This window comes from Ostrinia nubilalis, chromosome 15 (assembly GCF_963855985.1).
Source record: "Ostrinia nubilalis chromosome 15, ilOstNubi1.1, whole genome shotgun sequence".
Taxonomy (NCBI): Eukaryota; Metazoa; Arthropoda; class Insecta; order Lepidoptera; family Crambidae; genus Ostrinia; species Ostrinia nubilalis.
In genome coordinates, this window is record NC_087102.1 from 12,160,348 (window position 1) to 12,186,602 (window position 26,255).

At 37.2% G+C, this 26,255-nt stretch overlaps 2 protein-coding genes across 7 annotated transcripts in view; one reads left to right on the forward strand and one right to left on the reverse strand.

The window, feature by feature from the left end:
* Nucleotides 1–7,801: 7,801 nt before the first annotated feature.
* Nucleotides 7,802–13,719, reverse strand: LOC135078966 (uncharacterized). Of its 6 annotated transcripts, none has more exons than XR_010258698.1 (3): nt 11,690–12,871; nt 8,587–8,916; nt 7,802–8,168 (listed from the first exon to the last, which is right to left on the reverse strand). XR_010258698.1 is itself a non-coding variant. In XM_063973567.1 (3 exons), the coding sequence occupies exons 1-3, from the start codon at nt 13,176–13,178 to the stop codon at nt 7,956–7,958; spliced, it is 1,146 nt and encodes a 381-aa protein (XP_063829637.1). In that variant the 5' UTR covers nt 13,179–13,719; the 3' UTR covers nt 7,802–7,955. The 6 variants fall into 6 exon arrangements, 4 of the variants coding, with proteins under 4 accessions (XP_063829637.1, XP_063829638.1, XP_063829636.1 ...); XR_010258699.1 differs by having other exon boundaries at nt 8,576–8,916; XM_063973567.1 differs by adding an exon at nt 12,878–13,719 and having other exon boundaries at nt 7,802–8,737; nt 11,771–11,833.
* A 4,495-nt stretch (nt 13,720–18,214) lies between these two features.
* LOC135078520 (protein NDNF-like) overlaps nt 18,215–26,255 on the forward strand; it is a 29,018-nt gene continuing 20,977 nt past the window's right edge. Inside the window, exon 1 of the mRNA XM_063973059.1 lies at nt 18,215–18,652. Within this exon, the coding sequence (XP_063829129.1) occupies nt 18,648–18,652 (5 nt within the window). The 5' untranslated portion in view covers nt 18,215–18,647. The remainder of the gene's footprint in view (nt 18,653–26,255) is intronic.

The window sequence follows — 26,255 nt, forward strand, 5'->3', positions numbered from 1 at the left end:
ATTATAGGGTATTTAACTTAGGGTTAACCCTAAACGGAGGTGATATTAGTGTGAGTGCCATCATCGGAGTCGCTTTCCTGTCTGTCTGTCCCTAAGTATGCTTAGATTAAAACTACGCAACGGATTTTGATGCGGTTTTTTTAATAATAGAGTGATTCAAGAGGAAGGTTTTTAAGATAATACATACCTGTGCGAAGCAGAGGCGGGTCCCTAGTTTTAAAATAAAAGAAGAAGTAATTCTCTTATAGAAATGTCTATAGTTTCATCGCTAGGGACTGGAATTCGCTGCCTGCTGCTGTCTTTCCCGAAGACTATAATCCGGGCCTGTTCTATGCGAGAGTGAATATAAGCACTTACAGGGCAGATATGTACCATCCTAGACTGCACATCAGGTGCGATTGTGGTCAAATACCTGCCTTGTTATGAATAAAAAAAAATCTTCCTCGTAAGTAACCATGTGGACACGACCCTACATGCAGCATAAACCCCCAAAATTGTGTAAATGTATTCCACATTTACATTTATCGATGCGATTGATGTCATAGGCCCGGGAAATGCGTAAGAATATACAGGGTGTCCCAAAAATTTGTGTCAAGCCGAAGACCAGGAGGTAGCATCACTAGGGCTACTCGAATCACCGAGACTTTTGTTACTTTTCGAGTTTTTTTTTACAATACAGGAATGGAAATATTTCTGAATCAGCTAGGCCTAGTATTTATCGTATAATTACAAAATAATCAGGCGCCACAGTGACCAAAAAAGTGCCTAAGCACAGAAATTTTCAAAAGTCATAACTCGAAAACTATCAACAATCGCGTCACCTACATTGGGGGTCATTCGGGTAGCCCTAGTGATGTTCTATCTCTAGGCTTTGGCTTGACACTATTTTTGGGACACCCTGTATGTAAGAGTAATTCATACATTCCGGGTCCCGTTAAATAAACTGGCATTTGTCAGGAGAGTCAAAAATAATGCCTAGATACCCAGATCTAAGGGGAACGGAAGATTTGATTACCATTATTTGGGAGTAGAGAGAAACGTGTAAGTTTTGCGCTACTACAGAATGGGGGCAATGTTTTTGTGTGCGTTTGTCTTACATTTATATCCCGTAATTGTGTGTGTTTGAGACCTACTGTGGAAAAGATTTTGATTTGTGAGTTGATATTAGATTTATATTTACTTTTTAAGAATTGAGAATGTTACTAGGTATGCAAAATCACTTGAAACCTATGTTACAGTTAGGCTTTTACAGTTACAAATACATTAGTTTTTATTTCATTCAAAAATACCCAGTAGTTATGATTTTATAGGCATTCAAAGTTCGCTTAAATATTGAGTCCCGCCGACGCTCACGTGACCCCGCGTGACGTACATTCACAGTGTCCGCTCACTAGAAAACGGATATAAACATACTTAAATTTTTTTTTTTTTGTAAATACAAACTTATTATACATATTAACACCCAGACCCATCACAGAAATTAAAATTGAACCAAACCCAAACTTGATGCGATTATGTCGTTTTATTGCGAATTACCTTCCAGCTCCATCATCAGACCCTGATTACTATATAGAATTGAAGTACTCATCAATACAAAACGAACGAGCCCAAACTCGATGGATTTAAGTAGTTTTATTATGGAGTTCCTATGGCCACCTTCCAGCTCCATCATCAGATCAGCTCCATGTCATCATAATATTGCATGGTCATCCAAATCACATGTGTTTGCGAAATTTCAGCTTAATCGGTTGCCTGGAAGTGGGTCTTAATTCAGCTTGCAAGATTCCACCCATACAAATATGAGCCAGTCACTGTAATATGACGTCACGCGCATAAAATGGCAGGCCGGCCGCCGCCCGCACTTTTAACATTCAATATCTTGGAAACTAATTGACGTATCGAAATAATTCTTTCACGTGTATTTTTTATTTTTAATAGAGAATACAGAAAGCTAAAGAACAAAATTAGTGAACATTCTTCATTAGGATATAGCTAGGTTCTCTGTGTACAGGCTCTAGGTACAGGATGTCCCAAATAAATGCTATCAAGTCTGTCTATACGTAGATCGGCCCAATAGCCAATCACTCTCTATTGTACGAACGAGTATACTTATCAGGCAAATTGAAAATCGGGACAAAAAAAATTTCTCGATTTTCCATTCTTTATTGGATTTACGAGTATGAATACAAAATATACTTAAGAAAGTTTTGATTTAAGATAAAATTTCCTCTTTACTTTTTGATCAATACATTTAACAAAATGTATGATGAGATATGGATGAAATCTCGTTCGTTCGTCGTTCGTTTCAGCCGAAAGACGTCCCCCAAGGATTTCCACAAAGACCGGTCCTGCGCCGCTCGCATCCAGGCACCTCCCGCGACCTTCACCAGATCGTCGGTCCACCTAGTGGGAGGCCTGCCCACGCTGCGTCTTCCGGATGAAATCTACTGGACTCTATTAAGGTCGCAATATTGACCAGTCTTTAACCATAACTGTAGTTTTACAGTCATAATATTTATTTACTTAAGTACACTTAATTATTTGCTGGTATGTGATTGCCTTTTAAACATAGAGTGCAAATGACATGCATCAACTTTGTAAGTAATGGAAGGTGTGTGCTTAAGCGTAATAACATAAACGTCGGAGTTATGTATGTAGTTAATACATCGTTATAAAGTTTATTAATATCGTGTACGAAGGACATTCTTTCGAAAACCATTAATTGACTCTGGGACTTTCAACTGGAGGGAATAAGAAACTGAAGCGGGTGTCAAAATTAGAAGTTACCTCTAAATCTATTATAGCAGGGCTCATGTGAGTTTGTCTGCTGTCTCTTCATTAGATTATTCAGGTGGCCAAAATAGACTACTAGAGATAGGATAATATGCTTCAGGATGAAGTATTAAGTGCCGAAGACTTGCGTAGAATGTTAGCTGACATAATGGAACTTCTTGTACCTTTGGTTGGTGGTAGGGCTTGTTCTTAGTCCCCCTTTCTAGCTACCACAATCTCGTCTGAGTCTGTCGCCATAACAAAAGTGTTAACAACAATGTTAATAATATTTCTCGCAGTTAGAGTTAGTTCCTCTGTGGTAGAAGATTTTGGGTTAAGTTCACTTCCACATTCGGCTTTTAATCATAACCTTCATCAGATGCAGGCAAAGAGCTTGTTCGTTGTGGATAAAAAACTTCTTTTACCATCTCGCCTAGCAACAGCAATGTTTTCTAGGGTGACTACACTGTTGATCCAAATTGCTCGGCTACTGGCACATCTCGTAAGTAGTAGGTACATACGACAAGTGGTTATTTGAAAAAAAAAAAAAAGAAAACATTATAGCTGAACATATAATCTCCTCCTTTTTTGAAGTATGTTAAAAAGCAGCACTTACCATGGAATATTAGTAAGTCTAAAAACACTCACACCATCTTGCATTCTTCACTTCTTATTCGTAACGCTCTTGGCATAGCGGTCGTGGTCACGTTGAGACGTTATTCACATCGGTTGTAGAGGCGGATACAACTCTCCGCACGATCTCCCGCCATCTCTCTCTGTTGGAAGACTGTCTGGTGCAGTCACATACGCGTCTCCCACTGCCGATTTCACTAAGTCTTGGTCGGTCCAGCGCATTGGTGACCTGCCACGCACCATCTCGCATAGCAACATACCTTTCTGGGGTGACTACACTGGTGATCCAAATTGCTCGGCCACTGGCACATCTCGTAAGTGGTACATACGACGTGGTTATTAGAAAAAGCAGCCGGTACTTACCGTGGCGCATGCGTGGCTCCCGTTCAACCACTCAAATAGGTCATAAAATTTAATGACATACCGTCGATCGCTTGCCTTGTAAGAAACGCAATTTTTGCGATCCGCTCATACACCGCTTTATAATTTTTAAGGGGTGGTTCCGTTGAGGCGTGTAGCACAATATGTCTTGAATGAAATCAAATTAGCAACTTGGTATGCAGAAGAACTGACAAGCAGGCAGAATATTATCATAATCACCAGATATGAAGTAGAGTCTCCACAGCAGAAGGATGACCATCTCAAAATTACCAGAGACAAATGGAGGGTATAGTATAGACTCTTTGGCCAGACGGCCCAAAGTTCACAAAAAATATGCAGGTAGTGAAACAAACGATAGAGTATAAATAAAATTGATCTCAAATAATTTTAGGTATACCTACTGTCAGAGCCACTAAGTTCCGGACTTAAAAACTACTTGCCTACCAGTTTTAAAATGACTTCAAGATTTCTTTGAAAATATTTGTCTAGGAATCATGCAACTTCTAAACTCATTTAATTAGTCGCACCAACGCGACCGGCCCTTAACTAAATTATCCTGTAATTATTTTAAACGTTTTAACTTAATATTTAAGGCGAAACAGCGGATGCATATTTATCGTTATGAAAAGTCGAATTATAAAATAATAGTGCTTTACTTACGGAAGGTGTAAGATTTTACGGTAACTTTTTTATAATGAATAGATTGATATGTTTTTTTTCATCACCTGGTGTGTTCATGGAATTTCATTGCATACAAATTGCTTGATTTACGAACACCTATCGGCGCGTACGCACGCCGCTTGCTTATCAGCCAATAATCGCACAATTTTCATAATTTGTCGTGTACCACCTTAAGTGGCGATCCCCTTTTTTATGTTTTACATAATAGCCTTATTAGTAATGAAAGAATTTAGTTGTTTTTCAAAAATGAACTTTATTTAAACACCCACTTAACAAGAAATATGGACGCCGTATTTTTGAGCTATGAACACATTTTTATAATCTTTAGGAATTTCTCGTTTGAAATATTTTAATGTATTCTTTAATTTGAATATAATCGGTAGACTTGCAGATTTTTACTTGTTTAATTTAGATGCGTTGGTTTTTTGATCATTTTAGTGTTCTTGTGATTTTGATAATTTTTCATCGTCATGTCCTACGGTGATATTTAGGTAGATGCTTAGTCAGTTTATATGATCACAGATATTTTATACACTAAAATTATAGTTTATATCGTTGCAACGTTGGAATCTAAGAAATTAACATTATTTTGTATCATAAAGGACCTATTAAAAATCCTAAATAAAGATCGTCTGTAAAGAAAAGAACGTTGACTATAAAGTACGTCTCTACAATACGTATATTTTAGTCTGAACCTTCAACTATCATACAAAATGCCTTGTTATATGCTTCATCATACAAAATGGGACCATGATCCGATGTATCGTTTAGCCTATCACTTGGCATTTGCCTTAAAATATCTTAATTAAACAAAACTAGTTCATTATTTATTCCTTTCTGCTTCATATACTAGGCTTAACATTTCATTTAACGACGCCTCTGTGGCCATCTCAATACGATTACCCACGTCCCAGCAGTGGTGTAAACTTAACCACTAATCCCAAGGTGCGTTTACATGTACACAAAAGTTAAAAACCTAATTTGAGACGTGTAGTTACTCCAAGTTTACTGCCAATTATTGTGGATCGGCCTTTTTTGGATGGTCTTTATTTACAACCTTATTTCTGGAAGGTAAGGTTGGTTTTGGTGGTTTAAGGGGTCAGGTTATGGTGGTGAGGTAATGAGAGGCGGCGTTGAGCAAAAGCGGCAAATTGAAGTGCGCTTACGCATGGTGAGGAATCGCGCACTGTTGTCATAGAGCAATGTGACGGCGAGAAAGTTGACGGAAATTGCCGAAGTAATCACTTAGTAGGTATTTCTACAGTTAAGAAAGTCTAAAGTCCCTGTTCAATCGGAGAGGTAGTGTTTAAAGTTTTATTTAGTTGACGCAGACCGTCCCATTCGCAAAATGGTCACACTCAAATAGCCTACCATTTTTTTACAATAGTTCAATCAGTAGGTTAAAAATGTAATGTTATGCTAACTTTTATAAAAATAGTTCAATTTGTATGTTGAAAATGTTATCCCATCAAAAACAATACTTGTCAAAAAAAACAAGTCTCGCAACTCAGTTGTTCTACGGTAAAAAGTTGTGAGATCCATGTAATACCAAGTCCAGGCCAGGAAATCTTTAACGTTTTACATAAATATATTGACTTGGCCATCGCATGAAAACACGTGTAAATTAAATTATTTAGTGCGATGGCCAAGTCAATAATTTATGTAAAACGTTAAAGATTTCCTGGCCTGGACTTGGTATTACATGGATCTCACAACTTTTTACCGTAGAACAACTGAGTTGCGAGACTTGTTTTTTTTGACAAGTATTGTTTTTGATGGGATCTCATTTCTTTTTGTATTTTGTAGACAGCAGTTATGTATCTAGAAAACTGGACCGAAATTTAAAAATTTTACTCGACTTGGCGGTTGCACTACCGTGCCCCCAAATCTCATTTCTTTTTGTATTTTGTAGACAGCAGTTATGTATCTAGAAAACTGGACCGAAATTGAAAAATTTTACTCGACTTGGCGGTTGCACTACCGTGCCCCCAAATATTTTAGTTTTTCCTTGATTCATACACCAAACACTACTTATATTCCAAATTTGAAGCTTCTAGGTCTGCTAGAAGTGCCTTAGAATTTTGATGATCGGTGAGTCAGTCAGTGAGTGACAAAATTAAGTAAATTTGACCCGTTATAATTCTTAAACTACTGGTTCAAATTGAATGAAATTTTAAATATACCGTGTCTTTACAATGCCTGCATAGCTAATGAAAATTCAGCCTTCTAGTTTTATCCACAACGAAGTTACAGGCGGTCGAAAATGGCCTGAATTGCTTCGAGAAAAGGATGGTACGGCCGTGCCGCTTTTTTACTCGACTTGGTGGGGGCACTGCCGTGCCCCCAGATACCACTTTTATTTGAGTGTGACCATTTTGCGAATGGAACAAATGAATGACCATTTTTGAATTCGTGACGAAATGCGAATACTTAGGACCGTTTGCGTAAAATCCGTTTTATTCTTCAATTTTACTTTGGTCAATGTTTCTCCACTAGTTTTTTTTCTAAGGCTGGGTTGCACCATATTACTTTAACTTTGATAAACGTCAAAAATCTGTCAAACTCCATACCAAAAACACCGGTTATCTTTATAGTTACGGTCAAATTTAGGTGGTGCAACTCAGCCTTAGTACCTATCTACATTCTGCTTCAGATTCCAAACTTTTTAAACGGAAAAAATCAAGGGAGTTTCTTCAGGCAATAGGTCAGGCATAGCAAATTTTATGCATTGTGAGATACTATGGAATAGGTAGGTAAATATATAATTAATAATCTTAAATTATACTGCTTTACATAATACAAGTTCAGCTAAAATGTAACTTGATACCGATTATCCCTACTTAGGACTTAAGTTCTCACTTTTATAGAGTAAGTAATTTACATTCACGTTAAGTTTCCCTATAAACGGTAGTTTATGGGCTCGTAAAATTCAAGTACATAATGCAATCTGTCGAAGGTCAAGCCAAGCTGTGCTTTCGTAGTACTTAGTACTAGGGATGTTATGGATATGTAGTTTCGGTTCCGGTTACGGTTACGGATATTTTTTATTTCGGATATCCGAAAGTTTCGGTTACGGTTACAGATATCTGTGCTTTAGAATGCAATTTGCAATAGTTGTCCAACACGGTTCATTCATGGCCGAACACTTTACATCGAATAGAAAGTAATAAAAGAATAAAAATTGATACTAAATGGCATTATAAATATAAATCCGGATGTTATGCCTGTTAGGGTCTGACTAGACTTAAGATATATAAATTAAAAGCGGACTGTATTTCATAGGTATAATGATTAAATATATCGCTAGTTCGCGCCTACGTGGGAGGGCCGCGTCTGACACCGGTGGCGGTCGTGAGGCTGAGTGGGCGTCGGGCACGTACGGAGTGTGCCGGCGCCTCGCGCGGAGACGATGATGGCCGATCGATGTCGAAGAAGCCCGAGGACCCGAGAAGCGCCAACATACTCCCCGGGTTGAAGAGTCATCTTCTTCAATGAAGTGGAAGCGGGCAGATGCAGTTGAAGGCTCGACGTATGGTCTCCCTCTTGGTCTTCAATTCGGCCACCCTGGTGATGCCATCCACGCCTGGATAGGTCTTCACGACCCGCCCTAGTGACCAGAGCAGTGGCGGGGTCTTCTCCTTGATGAGCACCAGCTGTCCAGGCTTGACCTCGCCTGTGGATGCCAACCATTTCGTCTTGGTCTGTAGCAGAGAGACATACTCGTTATGAAACCGTCGCCAGAAGTGTTGCTGAACGTGTTGGATGCGTTTCCATCGATCCAGACGGGTGATAGTGACGTCAGCCACATGAGGGTGAGGTACAGTCAGCAATGGTCGCCCAATTAGGAAATGGGAAGGTGTAAGAGCCGAAAAATCGTTAGGGTCAGAAGAAAGAGAGGTAAGAGGTCGTGAATTGAGGACGGCCTCGATTTTACAAAGGCAAGTTGTCATTTCCTCGAATGTGAAATGAGTGAGATGCAATAATCTTTTTAAATGATGCTTACATGATTTGACTGCAGCTTCGGCCAATGAATTAAAATGGGGTGTGTAGGGAGGAGTAAAAATAAATTCAATGCCTTCCTGGGCTATATGAGATGCAAGATTATTACTCGAAAGGAACCTTTGAAGATCATTCGATGCACCGACAAAGTTAGTGCCATTATCGGACGTGATGCTTTGAGGCTTGCCTCGCCGCGCCACGAACCGATTCAGAGCAGCCATGTAAGCTTCGGTGGTGAGGTCCGTAACAAGCTCCAAATGTACAGCCTTCACTGCAGAACAAACAAAAATGCACAGATAAGATTTCAACAACTTACAACCACGTCCCTTTCGATCGGCTATCAAAACTGGGCCAGCATAGTCAACATTACAGTTTTGAAATGGAAAATCTAATTGTGTTCTATTAAGAGGTAGCTGTCCCATTACAGGTTGTACATTTTGAGCTCTATGTCTGTAACAAATTACACATTTGTTAACAACATGCTTTGAAAGATTTCTGCCTTTAAGAGGCCAATAGGTTTGGCGAACGCTAGCCAAAAGTAATTGAGGGCCGGCATGTAAAAGTTTTATATGTTGCATTTGAAAGATAAGTTTAGTGATGTAATGAGAGCCACATAATAAGATTGGATGTTTTAAATTATAGTCGTAGGGGGAATTATCAAGCCTCCCGCCTACGCGAATAAGACCATTGTTATCTAAAAATGGTGATAATGGAATTAATTTATTTTTGTGTGGCAATGTCTTCTTGGACTGTAATAATTTGTATTCGTTAGGAAACATTTGAAGTTGAGCACAATGTAAAATTAAGTCATGAGAACCCTTTAATTCAAATAAAGAGAGATTGCCACACCTTTTATTATTTATATTTTTTAGGTTATGAACAAATCTACACAAATAGGCTACAACTCGCTGTAACTTAGTAAAGCTTGAGTATTGCGATATTAAAGATTGAATAATTGTTAAGTCAATGTTATTGGTTAAGAAAGCGCTACTACGACTACAAGCATTATCTACAGCATCACTACTACTAATGATGTGAGAAGCTACTTCAGGTAGATCACGCTTCACGACATTAGGCATGACGGGCCATTCATTTTCACTCTGTGTTAAAAATGAAGGTCCAGACCACCATAGATGGGTGTCGCCAATGACGTCAGCTCTTAGGCCCCGTGAAACGAGATCTGCCGGGTTGTCCTTTGACGGCACGTAGCTCCAGGTATGACCACAAGTACTCTCTTGAATTTCGTTGACTCTATTTCGCACAAAGGGTTTTAATTGAGTAGATGGAGTTGACAGCCAACCTAAAACTATTGTGGAGTCACACCAAAATCTACATTTATCTATGTGCAAAGTAAGCGAGTTAACTACTTTTGTACACAGTCTTGCACCTAACAACGCACCACAGAGTTCAAGTCTAGGTATGGTGGTGGGTTTTATGGGAGCTATGCGGTTTCTAGACGCCACAAGTTGAACATGCACCGAGTTTGAGCCAGGGTTGTAAGATCGAATGTACAGGCAAGCTCCATAGGCCTTCTCGGATGCATCTGTGAAAACATGGACCTCGTAAATAGACGATTCCTCACTGGAAATCCAGCGTGGGATGTTAAGTTTATTAAGAAAAGATAAAGTACTTTCAAACAAAAACCATAAGTCACTAATTTCAAGTGAAACCGTGTCATCCCAATCGTACTTTTCTAGCCACAAACGTTGCATAATGATTTTTGCTTCGACGACACATGGTCCCACAAGTCCCAGGGGATCAAAAATTTGGCTTATTACCGAAAGAATGTGACGTTTTGTTATAATTTTAGAATGTTCTATATGAATTGAAAAGGTTAAGTTGTCTGTATTACAAATCCAATGAAGACCTAAAGTTTTAGACTGACAGTTGCCTTGGCCCTGCTCTGAAAAGTCAATAGAATTATTTGGCTCACCAGAATGCGCGCCACTAATTTGAGACAAAATTTCGGGAGAATTTGATTTCCATTTACGTAGATGAAGTTGGGCTGAAGACAGTACCGATGCTACTTGTTTAGCAACATCGATAGTTTCTGGAATTGAACTAGCAGAATGGAGGAAGTCATCTACGTAAAAATCACGTTGTATAGCGGATTTAACGTGACTGTCTTCTAAATAGTCCGCGAGGCTCACTAGACATTTGGTGGCCAAATATGGCGCAGAAGCAGTACCATAAGTTACTGTATTTAAAGTGTAGGTTTTAAGAGGTTCTTTTGTATCGAACCGAAATATGATTTTTTGTAAGGGTCGTTGGATGGGATTTAATTCTATCGCTCTGTACATTTTCTCTACGTCGCCCGAAATCACGTACCTATGTTGGCGAAAGCGTATTAAAATGGAGAATAGATCATCCTGAACGACAGGCCCTACCATTTGGAGGTCATTAAGAGACACTCCTGAAGAAGTGGGAGCTGAAGCGTCGAAAACTACGCGAAGCTTAGTAGTGGAACTAGACTCCCTAATAACGCCGTGATGTGGAATAAAATAATTTCCCTTAGAGCTGTTAGGCATAGAGGCGCAATCATTGTCTAATGTCATGTGACCTAGTGATTCATACTCGTGCATGAAATCAAAATATCGATCTTTGAAGATGGGATCGCGGTGAAAACGTCGTTCTAACGACAAGAACCTACATTTAGCGTTTTCGTAAGAGAGTCCCAGTAAACTTGGATCTTGTTTCAGTGGCATAGAGACGACAAAACGACCGTCGTCCTTGCGGAAGGTTGTCTCAAAAAAATGTTTCTCACATGCTCTTTCCTCTAAGGATTGTGAGTGATTAGGTGAGACATAATCAAGTTCCCAAAATTGAGATAGGTCAGGAGTAGGGGCTAAACTTGTGTGGTTACAGGACTGAAAAATAGTGCTATTCTTTTGGCATGATACGCTTCCTGAAACCAACCAGCCAAACTTTGTTTCACACAATTTGGGGAGATTTTTACCTAAATCAATGAAATTGGAACCTAAGACATTCCAAAAGACTTCCGCGCCTACCAGGATGTCGATGACCGACGGAATATTGAAATTCGGGTCAGCTAACTGAAGACCTGGGGGAATAGGTACGTGATTTATGTTCACGAAAGAAGAGGGCAGAACATTAGAGATCTCAGGCAAGACATGACACACTATATCTAGATTGTAGGCACAGCATAAAGACTCGATTGTGAGGTTACAAGACTGTGTACTTGAAGAGATATGGTTGTTAATACCTGTGACCTTTGTTCTCGTGCCGCATCGTGACAAACCCAACTTGTCACACAAGCGTTGCGTTACGAAGTTGGCTGTACTACCGTTGTCCAGTAGTAGCCGGGCAGTGTACTTCTCGCCCGAAGTGTTCAAGACGTTCACCAATGCTGTGGACAGTAAAACATGGGAAGAAGTAGCAATCTGCAAGGAAGTAGCTGCGGAGGTAACATTGTCAATAGCAGAAGGCAAAGGATTAATAAAAGGTACTGAATTTTGTGATTCCAAATGTAAAAGAGTGTTGTGTTTAGTTTTACAATATTTGCAATGAGTGAGCTTGCATTGCTTAGCAAAATGACCAGGGCGTAAGCAGTTAAGACAAACTTTAAAATCCTTTGCTTTTTGTATACGGTTCTCAATAGACAAAGCTCTAAAAGATTCACACGAAAATAGTAAATGGCGTTGGGAGCAAAGCGGACAAGTTAAAAAGTTTTGTTTACTATTATTATAACTGTTATTATTATTTGATTTTTTATTTTGTTGTGTTTGTTTATTTAAGTTTGTATGATTATTATTTAAGGCAACCAATATATTATTATTAGACGAGTTATGATTTGTTTCAATTGATTCCAATAAGTCCGCTTTCCTTCCTATAAAAGTACAAAATTGATGTAAAGTGGGTTCAAGAGACAACTCATTGCGATACTCTTCCCAGTGGCGACTTGTTGTTATGTCCAACTTTTTAGCCAATATAAAAATAAGAAGAGTATGCCAATGTTCAGTAGGTTGTTTTAATGTTGTAAGAGCTCTAATGTTTTTATTGATTACATCAACTAAGTTTCTAAGAGAAGTACTGGACTCCCTCAATACGGGCTCAACATCAAATATTGCCTGCAAATGATTATCTATCAGAAGGCGATTGTTATTAAAACGTTCGCATAATAAGTCCCATGCCACATTGTAGTTATCGCCGGTAAAATCAATATTTTTTATAATTAAGGCTGCATTTCCTTGGAGTGAAGCTCGCAAATAATGAAATTTGTTAATACTGTCTATGCTACTATTATCATGAATTAATGAAATAAATGTGTCTCTAAACTCGAGCCAGTATTGATAGTTCCCATCGAAGCTAGGTAGATTGATTTTGGGTAATCGAACAAAGTTGTTATTGAATTGTGCATTAGTGTTATCATGTTTGGAGTCTGATACGGAACCTTTGGAAGAAACCCCAAGCAGAGAGCGTGCGAGGGCCACCTGGCTGAAGTACTGGCGCTCGAAGTCCTCGCGCTCCTCGAGCAGGTCCTCGGGGTCCTCCTCGAGCATCTCGATCTCGCTCTGCAATGCATCGAATTCAGTGTACATAACATTGAATCTACTAAAGCGTTCCTCGAGGTCTAAACGTTGCAATTCTGAAATTGTGGATCCAGTGTTTAATAAATTTAAATAATTGGTAAAGATTGTAAGCTTACATTTATACGTGCTTCGTTTTTTAAGTAAAGATTTTATGTCAGCCATTTTGATTTGAGCAAGCACGTGTAAAGTTTAATGAAAGAAAGGGAAATTATGCGTAATAAAATGAATGAATAGCGCGCAAACAGCTGATTGATGCAGTCAATGCAGTTTAGTGCGATTACGTAAGGAAGGCGGGTCCCGTTAGGGTTATTGACCGCGTGTACGTAAACACGAGCTTGCAAAAAAATACGCAAAGAAAGAGACAGATGGTAGGTTTGCGGGCTGATAAAGTGAGAAGCAAGACGATGAATGAGAAAATATGAATTAAGTTGGCAAATAGGAACGATTTTCGGCAAAGTTGAAAAAAAATAGACAATTAGGGAAGCGACTAATTGGAACGACTCACGCATGAACTGTATACTCCCCAACAATAGGTGACATCAGCTCCAGGATCCTCTTCCACGCGGCTAAGGTGACGACGGTTCCACGTTGTTCCGGTCAAAGTCCACGACGAACGGTGACACGCAGTTGTACAGCGATCACTCAGGAACCAGACGAGTAGACGGCGAGATAAGGACCAATGTTAGGGTCTGACTAGACTTAAGATATATAAATTAAAAGCGGACTGTATTTCATAGGTATAATGATTAAATATATCGCTAGTTCGCGCCTACGTGGGAGGGCCGCGTCTGACACCGGTGGCGGTCGTGAGGCTGAGTGGGCGTCGGGCACGTACGGAGTGTGCCGGCGCCTCGCGCGGAGACGATGATGGCCGATCGATGTCGAAGAAGCCCGAGGACCCGAGAAGCGCCAACAATGCCTTTAGAATAATGCTATTCAAAAAACAATTTAAACTGCCTATATCCGAAACTATCCGAAACATTTGAATCGGTTACGGTTACAGTTACGGATATTTTGCTGTGTGCTGTGCTGTGCTATCGCCCCGGGTGCCAACCCAGCCACTGGTACCATTGGTTTTGACTTCGCTCTAGTGCTTATATTTTAAGTTTACGTTAGGTGTGCTCGCTAGCGAATGCGTCAAAGAAATCTATGAAGATTTTGGTTCTTGAAAGTAGCTGCTAGGGGCGCTGTACAATCTGCAAAATATGGAACACTTTAATCCTACTATTCCTTTTTAAATATAAATGTAACAGTTTATGAGGACGGATAGATAGATGAAATTGAAAAAAATACAGGTAGGTAGAACAGTTTTTTATATCCCGGTTTTTTAAAAAAAAATTCTTTCTGTTACAAATCGAACTTCATGCAGGCGAAGCCGCGAGAAAAATCTAATTATTATGTAACAAATAAAAAAAAAATCTGCGCCGCAGTGCCCTCACTGCAAAATTATTTTATCATTTCCTACTATTATTATATTTTTTGCATAAAAGGATTTTGGATAACCTTTAGAAAAGTGCCTTTTAAAGACCTTAATTGATTTAATCTTCGAGAAGAGGTCGCTGATCTTTAATAAAATAAGCCAATGAAGTCCTTTTACGTAAAAAATTTGCTACAAACCTTGTTAGCCGAAAGAAGGTTCGTTCTAATGTTACGATGATACAGTGGAGTGCTGGCTTTATAATATTACTAACTTGTGTCAGTCATACGGATATAACCTTTAGTCGAAGCATAGTTTATTCTTATGTTTAAGATCGAGAGGTTTTTATCCTTCTAACCAAAGAATTTTAATAGAGAATAACTAGTAACTTTCACTCTTAGGCTGGGTCGACTGTAACAAACGTCAAAACTCTGTCAAACTCCATACAAAAACCACTGGTTATCGTTAAAGTAACGCTCAAAGTTTGGTGGTGCAAACTCAGCCTTAGATTTTTTCATGATGATAAGGGTGATACCTATAAATTTTATCTCAGTTCTATTTAGATCTTATGTCATTGATCCAAATTTAATCGATCATCATCAGCTTATTATTTTCTCTCCTTTACTTATCCAGTAGTAAACCGAGACTAATCGACTAGGTACTAGCTTTTGCCCGCGGCTTCGCCCTCTTGAAATTTTGTCTGTTACAGAAAAACTTTATTGCGCGTGTCCCTGTTTCACAATCTATCCTATGTCCTTTACTAAGACTCAAACTGTCTCTATCCCAAATTTCATCAAAATCGGTTCAGTGGTTTAAGCGTGAAATTCGCATTTATAATATTAGTAGAGTTGAAAGGGTCATTTTCCATTTAAATTCAAGAAAAAGCTAAGATTATCTATTAAATACCTACTAGTAGTTTTGCTTTATCATTTATCATAGCTAGACCCATGTAACATGTTCCATCTCCCTTGGATCCACAGCATCCTCGCTTGAACATTCATCTGAAGCTGCTACCTACAAATAAAAAAGATATAAGCAATTCAGTAATGGAGATATTAATGTTTACCACATAAAGCATTACGCATTCCGTAGCTAAACCGCAATGTATACAAACAAAACGTAAACAACACATAAATACTTACTTTTAAACTTCTGACCAACTTATAGTCCAGAATTTTAGAAAATAATAGACTTTATTCCAAAGGAATAAAAGTCTAAAATCAAGCGAAGGCTGCACTGCATAAGGCAGAGTGCACACGGACGATTTGCAGAATGAGCCGATATCGGGATCTACCTATTAACGCGAAAAGGTTAGGGCGTGGCCACACTGACGTGTTGATTACATCTTTGAAGCCCGAATCTTGGGCCGATGGTATCAACGCCACAACGGGTGCTTCAGCTAATAAAATAATTTCATATGTAATTTAAGACTGTTTAAGACGTCAAAATTTAAATTGGATGCGCGAAAAGGGGTTTGAAATAATAAATTAATCGTTTCTTTGGAAGACGATAAGTGACCGCGGTGAGGTAAACGGATCGTTGAGTTGTTTTGTTTGAACCGTGAAATAAATTATGGTTGGGCTCGGTGCATTATTGATTCCGATATCTTTAGTGCCGTTTTGGAGCTTCTGGATTTTTGAGGCGCTTCCATGCGAAGATTGTTAGCTTTTGATTTTTACTGCCTGTGATTACTTACTGAGTTTCTTGCGCAGCTTCTTCTCAGCACTAGCCCATTTATTATCCTGAATCAGTGGTAGGGTTAATACTGAGACGTGTAGAAGTGCTTTTGAAAAGCCTACTTGCATAAATAAATGATTTTTTTAAATGTTATTTTCAGTGACTGATATATTATTTGTGCCAGGGTAACATTCATTATCTCTGCAGTAATGCCAGAAATTTTACTTTTTCAGACGACAACAATTGAATGACTGACTTATTTCGTTACATTGTACTTAATTGTTCTAAAACATCGAAAGTAAACACCATCTCACAATAGTCATTTAATCAAAAAACGACAGTAGGTACAGAATTTAATTAAAAACGATAAAGAAATATTTTTTTGTACGTCACCAATGTGGACCACGCCTAACCAAAGGTAGTTAAATAGGCATAACAATAAATAATGAAGAATAAAATAGGAAGGAATTAACGTCCGTCCTGGAATTTATTGTCAGTGAGCTGCCACGGTCTCTCATATTACATTAATTAAACGTCTTGAACTGATTTTTATGCTAGTTTTAAATGCCAAAGGAATGCGTATTATCAAAAACTAGTTTCTACTAGCCCGCGGCTTCAGTGTGTCACATGTCGTTATAAATTATAGCCTACCTATAATATGTTATTCTGATGTATAAACAATATACTGTTAAGTTTCATCAAAATCCGTTCAGTATTTTTTGTGCGAAATAGTAAGAAATATTCCATCCATTTTCGCATTCATAATATTATTACTAGGACTTTAATAAATAGGTCTCCTTTCTCTTGTTTTATCATAGCTAATTCGTTTCTTAGATCTTCTTAAGTCTTACAATTTCGAGAATGAATAAAAAAACACTTTTTTTGGAATTGACTGAAGACTAAATTGATAACTTCCTACTTAATTAAAAATAAACTTTTTAAAGGCTTGTGATCATTGTTACAATGTATTAGAGTGGCCTATAAAGCTTGTAAAAAATATCGCTATTCGTATTATGACAATGCTTTTATTGTCAAGATTATTTTTCAGGATTTAAAAGTATGTGTTGTAGACTGGACGTGACACATTTTCCTATTTCTGGTTTTTAAAAACTGGGTATTAATTTAGATTTTGGATGCATTTAAATCCAGATTTTTATATCTATTAGTTTTAAGTATAGAACTTCGTTTTCTTTACAAGAGAAAGAAAGAAACTTTTGTTTCATAAGTACTAACGAAATAACAAGGAAACATTAACACCCATAAAACTTTTATTTAATTTCTCATAGTTTAACTCCGAATCTTATAGTCCTAAGACTAAGAGTGGTCCTAAAATATGAATCCCTTATTTATAGAAACACTAACATGGCATCGTATGAGAGATGCTATTATCGTAAACTGATTCACGCACTTTTAATGGCGCACTTACTTATGGCGGCAATATAATACCATATACGCTTTAAAGCTAATATTTGTTTCAAGTAATCGCCTATTATATAGCCCTATACACTTGTAGGCATAATGCATAAGTCAAAGATACTATCCTTGATTTAGATCGCAGTGACGGACTTGTCCATTGTCACGTGGTTATATTTAAAACAGAACGCGCTGCGCGGATTGTGCGTGTGCGCACAACATTTTATTTTCTCTCGTAAGGCTCGATTAATTAAATGGCACATAAAGAGGACGATTCCAAAACTGATAACACTAAGTAGCTAGGGCTGTAACATCTAGCAATAAATATTTCAGATACCGACGTCTGTAAACGCAGCCATCCGTCCCTATTAAAGAATATCGCTATCTCAAAATGCAGCATAATATATTACTCTTAACTGATCCGCTCAATAAAGCGATAACCTTTAATAAAAAGCGAGGCGAGCTGCATAAATCGTGGACGCAATTAAAAATGACGTAAAAGTAACAATCGCATTTCCGGATCCGCGGCGGTGACCGTTCGGCCGGCTATCGCTCGCGAAATCGGCAATAAAATTAACATTTCGTGCGTTCATCCGCACCGAAGCTTGAGCACACCCTCGCGCGGTTTTTGTTTATTTGATAGCGGCGGTGCATCGCTAGAATCCCACTGCACACGCATGATCCAGTCGCCTCGTGGCGCGTGCGACACGCACATTGCAACGGGTAAAAGCGGGCGAATCGCTCAATTTCGGCTTCGGTCCGAGCGCGGACGGTCTGAACTAAGCTTTACTTTCACACCGCGAAAAGATATTTCGCTGCAACTAAAATGTGATAGACATATTGCGTAATATTTCAAGACAATGACGTAGAGTTTAACGCACGAGCATTGGCGTTCGATTTGAAAAGCGATTTTTCTATTCAATAATGCCTTCCACTTGCCCGAGTGAATAATTCTACACGTTCCCGATTTCGGTTTCAAATTCGATCCCATTTTTCACAATCACATTGAATTTCAAATATGGGTTTAAAAGCGTTGATGTTTGTATTTTTATGACTATTTCCTGGTGGGTGCCGGAGGAGGTGCTTTGTGTGTTCTGTTGTCGCTAAGAGACCAGAGGATTACTATGGGGTAAGGATTTTTAAAGTTTTTTTCTCGAACTTTATATTTTTTTGCAAAGGTATAAAAATTCCCAATGTCCAGTTTATCAATATAAAAGTTTGCGTCGAAGCTTTTAATAGACGCCTATCATTAAGTTCTGGTCGTCAAGCAACGTTTTTCGATTAATTAGATTCTTTATAAAATAAATTTTAGACATTTCTTAGTAGCTGAGAAATGTAGAGCTAAAAGTAAAATTTTATGGTATCCCGAAATGTTATTCTTGTCCCTCGCTTTATCATAACATAAGTTTACAGTAAGCTAATTAAAATTAAATACATTATTTTCCTAATTTTTGGGCATAATTTTTTTGTACAATATTTTTTTCACATATTTTTTAATTTCTATTTCGTGCTCTATATTTTTTTACATTTTGAAATTTAGAACGACACCACTATTTCTTTCTAGCCAGTATCAAGTTGCTACATAGTAATAAAAAAATAAGCGTATCAAATTGCAGAATAGAAGTGAAAATTAAAAACTGAAAAAGTGTTCAATTCATAATTTTAAGTAAATGCTGGCATCCTGCAAAATAAAAAGAAAACACTACACCATAGTGCATAGATAAATTAAATATACAGCGCCTTCGAATTATTTAAAGTAGGCACATTATTATAAAAGGACCTTGTAATGTAGTCGCATTGTATATGGTTATGGTAATGGCCACTTGAATATACTTTTACATAGCTTTTTAATGATTTCAAGTATCCAAGATTCTACAGGATTCTGGGAACTCTTCCATTATTTTAAACTGGTTTTAGTGTAGGAAAGTTTTATCTTACTGCTTTAGGACTATTATTAATCATATTAATTTGTTTATATCGATTGTTTTAAGTGATTTAAGCTGAGCTTGGGCTTCTTAAACTGGCTTTTCGCCGCGGCTTTGCTCGCGTTGATTTTATTCTGTCACAGAAAGTAGTTTGTAAGTTTTCCGAAAAAAAAATATCTTACAAAAAAACTAATTTATTTCTCTAGTTCACACCTTTTTAGACCAATATCTAGCCTTCTACGAGGTCCAATCAAAGTTCATCAACATTGGTGCAGGTGTGAAAACGTGACAAAAACAGAATGACTTCGCATTCATATTAGTACTTAAATACTCGTACCTTCCTCTTGAAAAACTATCTATTAAAAAAAACCGCATCAAAATCCATTGCGTAGTTTTAAAGATACATAGGGACAGACAGACAGCAAAGAGACTTTTTTATGTAGTGATAGTGATGATCTATACGAGTAGGGTAGACGCACTAAATGCAGGTCCGCGTGATAGGTCAATCACAGAAATATTGATATCACGTAACGGTAGAGCGCAGGTGGGTAACATGACGTCATCCAAGTTTCCTAGAATTATTGAAAAACATTTTTGAATCTGTGAATTATAGAAACTAACACCATACGATGCTTGCTTATACGCTATGCGAAGTCTAACGCACAGCGTTGAATAAAGCTATGTGAATAGTTCGTGTGTGTCGCTCTACCACTCAAATTGTCTATGAATAGGTTTTTGGGACCCTGTGTGTTCCACGCGCACCGTGAAGGTATCCTTGTAAATGTTTGTGAATACGGAGTTTTTTTTCTTAAACTCAAATTGGTATTATTAATGATTAATATTCTGGCCAGTTACAATCTCTTGATGCTTTTAATTTACGTATCTGTAAACATTTACACTCTTATGAGACCTAAATGCTTTAAGTCTTCTCTATCATGGATTCTCAATATTATTTCTTAATGTTTTATGTCTTAATACCAATTCAATTAAATCTATTTTCAATTGAAATAATAACATAATTCTAGCCTCAACAATGCTCTTTTTTTAAAGCTAGAAAGCTAGAGCTTTCCTTTTTCCTTAGTTTCTAGGCAGTAAGTTTATGCTTCAGTAATAGCTAAAGGATAACATAATCAATTGACATGCAACACTTATCCCTGGTAACATGATGATGGAAGCCCTACGTTTATTGTCATATTCGTGTCATGATATTGACACCTGTGGGCATGGTAGCGTGACAAGCCAAGATTAGTGACTAATCTATTTTAAACAATTTTCATTTTTGACTATGACTTGTGAATCGACTTATATTATGACGCGGAGCTTTCATAATGAATCCCATCTCAAGAAAACAACGCATTAAAAAAGAACGCGTGATTTTTACACCTAAAACTGCAAGATTACTAAAAGATGGTAAAAAAAGAAGTTGACAGCGATATCATAAAATCTAAATTGGTGCTTATTAATGTAACTCTAGGGTTAACCTTAATTACTAAGTCTAGTATGGTGTTACGAATAAAAATACCGGTAGGCCAGAAATTAAAATTAAAAATTTTTGCACTCGAAATAGTTTTCCTATGTAATAATTTGCCTCTTATCGTTCATTTATCTAAATATATATCAAAAATTATAGGTAATTAATTACGTGAATTTTTTAGCGTCTTTCGCAACACTTACCTACCATGTGGCCTAAAATCAGTACATGTTAATATTCCGTAACACACAAAATTAGTAACAAACGTTAACGGGAGGTCGGACAAAGTGCTCCGAGCACGTCCCAAGCTCGCTACCTAAAACAAAGCAGGGTTTCACTGTAAACAATTAGTTTGGGCTTAAAATAGCCGCTTTTGTCATATTAACAAAAAAATATCGATATACTTTGACACCGTATACGTTTGACACGTCTTGCCGCGTTTTTTACATTTTGTTCCTTTTAAAGGGGTTTTTTTTAAAATTGTAACTTATACAAATAGCGGTACGTCAATAAAATATTTTATTTTAATTAAGGCTCATGTGCGTTTAAGTTCAAAATAATGTTTTATTCTCAAATGACTCAATTCAGACTTTAGCATTAGGTCCAAACCTAAATGTTAACTCAAGAGTTATGAATTTACATTTAAGCTTATTATTAATCTTTATTAAAACAATACCTATCCCTTAAATTAAAATATTAAGTAAATTACATGAGGAAGCCTAGCGTGCAAGACCTGTTAGTTTTTTTTAGCACACGTGAATCCAACCCTACCATAAATCTAGGGACAAAATTAAGCTTTAAAAGTCTTGTATTTTAGACTTTGAGGATTAAAGTAAGCCTGCTCGGGCCGGATTTTTAATTGTATGTTTCAGATGAAAAAACACTGTAAGAGTTTATTAGTTTATGGGATTTAATTAGCTGAAGCGAAAACGATTTTTTTTTACTCTTAAAATATTTTAAGTTGAATTAAACTTGAACTGTTTTTATTTTTTCCGAAAAAAAAAACCGAATATGAATAATGTCACATTGTCTAAACTCGCTAAACATTATAGTACTTATGGTATAGTGCTGCTAAGGTTTTATAAGGAACGAAGGAGGAACAAAATAAGATAAGTAATGAAGATATTCGATAATTTTCGATAGTCTAATCTGTAACGAATGTCACATTGTCACACTAAACAATCCAGGCGTAAAATCAAACTTACTCCCGAAAAAGACAAAAACCAATTTTTCCGAGTAGGGCATAAAAGTCGATAACATCGAGTTCGAATCTATAGCGAGCGTCACATTGTCTGAACTCACAGGTGTAACATCGCCCTTACCCGAATAAAACAAAAACGCAATTGTCCGTGTAGGGCCAGCAAAATTCCTCTAATAATACGACAGTCTGGCGGGCCGTCTGCACTGTTTTGTTTCTGTCTGTTGATTTGATGTATTTTACTTTATGCGCGCGTTTTAGACGCGTGCGCATGTATTAATAACCCAAGGATCGTTTCTCTGAATGGCGACCGTCTACTGACAAAGGCAAGTCTCGTGTACACGCTGATGATTTTAGGGTTCAAAGTGTACTTTTGTAATTCATTAACCTCTTAAAGTATAATGTTGCGATTTTATGTTTCAAAGTTATGTACTTTTATTAGTAACTTTTCAAGGTATCCAAGGCTTTGAAAACTTTTGATGCTGATTGTACATGTTAATTAAAAGATAAGGACAGTTTAAAAAATTAATAGGTAGATACCTAAATAATTTTTCAATAGGTAGGAATTATAATTTCAGGAAAATAGTATAGGTACCTACTGGTTGATAAAGATAGAGAAAAACCCTTCTTCTGGCAAAGTCGAGTAAAAAATGAGGTCGATATTTAAACGATTGTCGTCACTTACTGTAAAGTTTTTTAACTTACGGTTTTGTCATTTTTATCTTTGAAATAATCTATTTATTTAATTAACGTCTAAATACTAAACTGAAAAGTCTGAAAATTGGGATATCCAGTGTAGACATTGCAATTTTCGTTCCAAATGCACCATGCAACAAGTATTTTTGTCCCTCTTTGTTTTTATACTTTTAGCACAATGATACAGGAGCGTTTATCAACCGTTTGACACGCGGCCACCCTTCCAAGATTTATCACCGAGTGACAGTGACATTTGTATTTCACACACATTTTAGCACCAGACGTAAATGAATTTACATTGTAATTGAAATGGTTTAAGGTGGTTTGTTAATAAATTGACAGCGGCTTGGTCATACAAATTTCCTTTAACCATTCACTGCCCGTTATCTCTGGATGGCTCTCTAAGAATTCAGTCGGTATAAATCTGTATTTTTTTTGTTTAGACTCTTTTCCTTTATTTATTTCGTAGTTAGTATTCAAAATCCCTTATTTAGTTATAATTTATGGTGAAAGTTCTCCTATTAGCTATGTTATTACGTTAACTTTTAATGGCAAAACGAATGGTGCAAACAAAGATTTCCAGGAAAAAAGCGATTTTGTTGTAAGGATCACGTCACATTGAGAATATAGATGCGATTTTTTAATTATAATAAAAACTAAAATGTTGGTCGCAATATCGGCATAATTACGGCAAAATATAAACGCACATTATAATGTGTCCTAGACGAAGCAAACGTTAGTTAGATGTCATATTTTGGGAAGGATTAGGTGGGTTTGAGGAGTCATTCATTTTTATTTAATTTGATAATCAAGCCAAAGTGAATTGATAGAAACTTTAGAATAGTCTATTAAAAAATTGGAAAAAAATTAATAAGTTGGTCTTTCTTCTACGAAGCACCAGTGTAGCCACGTCTTAACCCCATTACTGCTCGCTCGTTAAAAAACAAAATTATCGGCAGTATTTTCCGGTGGCTATGGACCCCAGAACCTTTGTTCTTACACTTGATTTACGTCCAGTTGTTTATGTTACCTTTACGTGAGAGCGATTTGATTGACCGCCACTGGAAATCTACTTAGAGGTACTTATTTTTCACTAGCATTTGCCCGTGGTTGCGCTTGTGTTAGCAGAGTTATGTCAAAAAAGTAAGAAAGTGATAGAGTTCCAGAGTGAACAATCTATCTATAATAATATTATAAATGCGAAAGTAACTCTGTCTGTCTCTCTTTCACGCCAAAACCACAGAACGGATTTTGATAAAATTTGGCATAGAGATAGCTTGAGTCCCGGGTAAGGACATAGGATAGATTTTATCCCGGTTTTTGAAACAGGAACGCGCGTGATTCTGTGAAAAACAAAATTCCACGCGGGCGAAGCCGCGGGCGGAAAGCTAGTAGAATAATAATCAAGATCAGTAGGATTATGATGAGCGCAACGACAAACTTTTGTCGATGCATTTTAATCGATTTTGCACGATAACCCTATGGGGTTATCGTGCAAAAAAAATTATAAGATTTTATCATGGCGCTCATTCTAGCCCGGCTGGTGAAAAAAAAAACATACCTACGTCCACTTAATACGTCAAACTCTAAATTTGTTGGTTGCCTATCGTATAATCAGCTTATGGGGTACATCAAGATTCTAGAAAAACTGTACAAACTGTATAAACATTTTGTCTGAAAATGGATGAGAAAAACGGTTTTCTGTTCATGAAATGCTAAAAACGCTAATACGTTCAGAACACATCTAATTCTTCAAAAACACTAAAGCCTCGTTTCCACGACAATCTGGTTTTATGGAATCCAGTAATGCAGTATCCCGCAAAACTGGACTGTCATGAACACATATTTATGTGTTTGAAATTAGAATTACGGATCGGTTTTTGCGGGACACTGCAAACGGGTTGTTCATGTGAACGTTAATATTAAAACACGTTATCCTCCTAAAAACAGTTCCTGCAAAGAGAGCAGGATGTTTCCGTGGGAACAAGCCCTAACACCTACGTGCAAAAAACTATTTGTTAGTCGCCTTCGTTAGTCGTCGTTAGTACTTGCCCTAAGCAAGGGTAAATTTTTTTGTACTTTACAAAGCACAAAGATTTATTGAGTGTCGCCAAGAGGTTAAGAACAATGACCAATCGTGGTTACCGAGCTTATTGAACCTCCGAGGTGGTTTTTACATTAAATACGGTAAAATATGACCTAACTGGCGGTAAGAGAAATATGGCAGGTCGTGGTGCGTGAACTTGATTACTTGGTTAAGGCTATGTTCACACTAGTGATATATATATTTGTAATTTGCACCTAGTTGTTGTTATAAATTATTAGATTCAACATCATCAGGTCATTAGTTATTACTCTTATACTTATTATTCGCATATAGATCGATTCATTCACGAAAACGCACTGGTGGGGCGCGATTTTAGAAGCGCGGGGTGCGGGAAGTTTGATCCGAGCAATCCGAGTGTCATTATTGTAGTGTGTGTGCACACTTATCAGAGTATTTGTTTTTTTATGCACTCATGGATAACTTAGCGTGTACTAATAGCACTCAAACATTAGCGGAAAAATGGTGGGGTGCGTCTTCGTGGATGAAACGACCTATACTTTCTTCCTAGTCATCACTTAATTTTATATTCGCACTAGCTTTTGCCTGCTGCTTCACCCGCGTGAAATTTATTTTGTCACATATCGTCATAAATTACAGCCTATATGTTATTCTGGGTTATAAATAATAATACTGTAAAGTTTCATCAAAGTTCGTTCAGTAGTTTTTGCGTGAAAGAGTAACAAACATCCACACAAATTTTCGCATTTATAATATTAGTAGGATAATTATTTCACCACTTGCAGCAACTACTCTGCTTGAATCTACATGGCTAGACTTATTGACCAATAATCACTACCTAAACTAATTACACTGAACCGGCCAACTTCTTACCACCATAAAAACCTCATCTGATAAGATGCCACGTGTAAGCTTGAAGTGCTGTGACGGATTGTTCCAAAATAAAGAAATCTTTTTAAAAATCCTGTAATTTTATTCTCAGTTATAACTCAAACAAAAGGAAATTAGAAAGATTTGGAATTAAAGTCACATTTTACTTGCGGACGTTACGGTTTGTGCGGAAAATTTTCCCTAAATTTTTCCGAGCCGCATTTTAATTTTTTAATTACGCGGAAAACTCCAAAAATAAATGTTATTGTTTTCGTTTGGGATCAATGGCGTTTACGGCTAATTAGGGTTTGTTTTGAAAATAATTATCAGGTTTGGTTTTTGAGTGAAAAACAACGCATAATGAGTTATTAAAAAATACAAAAAAACGTAAATCGAATTATGTTTTTAGTAGATAGGTACCTACCTATTTAAGTGGTGCTTTTTGTTAAAAAAAAGCATTCGGAATATTAATTAAATTAAAGAGTTTAAATGCGCCTTGAATTATCT

Bases quoted from the DNA above. Each gene is read 5' to 3' on its own strand.
- LOC135078966 (XM_063973566.1), bottom strand. From the start codon at position 13,178: ATGGCTGACATAAAATCTTTACTTAAAAAACGAAGCACGTATAAATGT. The intron at 11,834-12,877 runs GTTCCGTATCAG...TACTGTCCACAG, and splicing joins GCTTGGGGTTTCTTCCAAAG to CATTGGTGAACGTCTTGAAC. The intron at 8,738-11,689 runs GTATTAACAACC...TTTGTTCTGCAG, and splicing joins CACGAGAACAAAGGTCACAG to TGAAGGCTGTACATTTGGAG.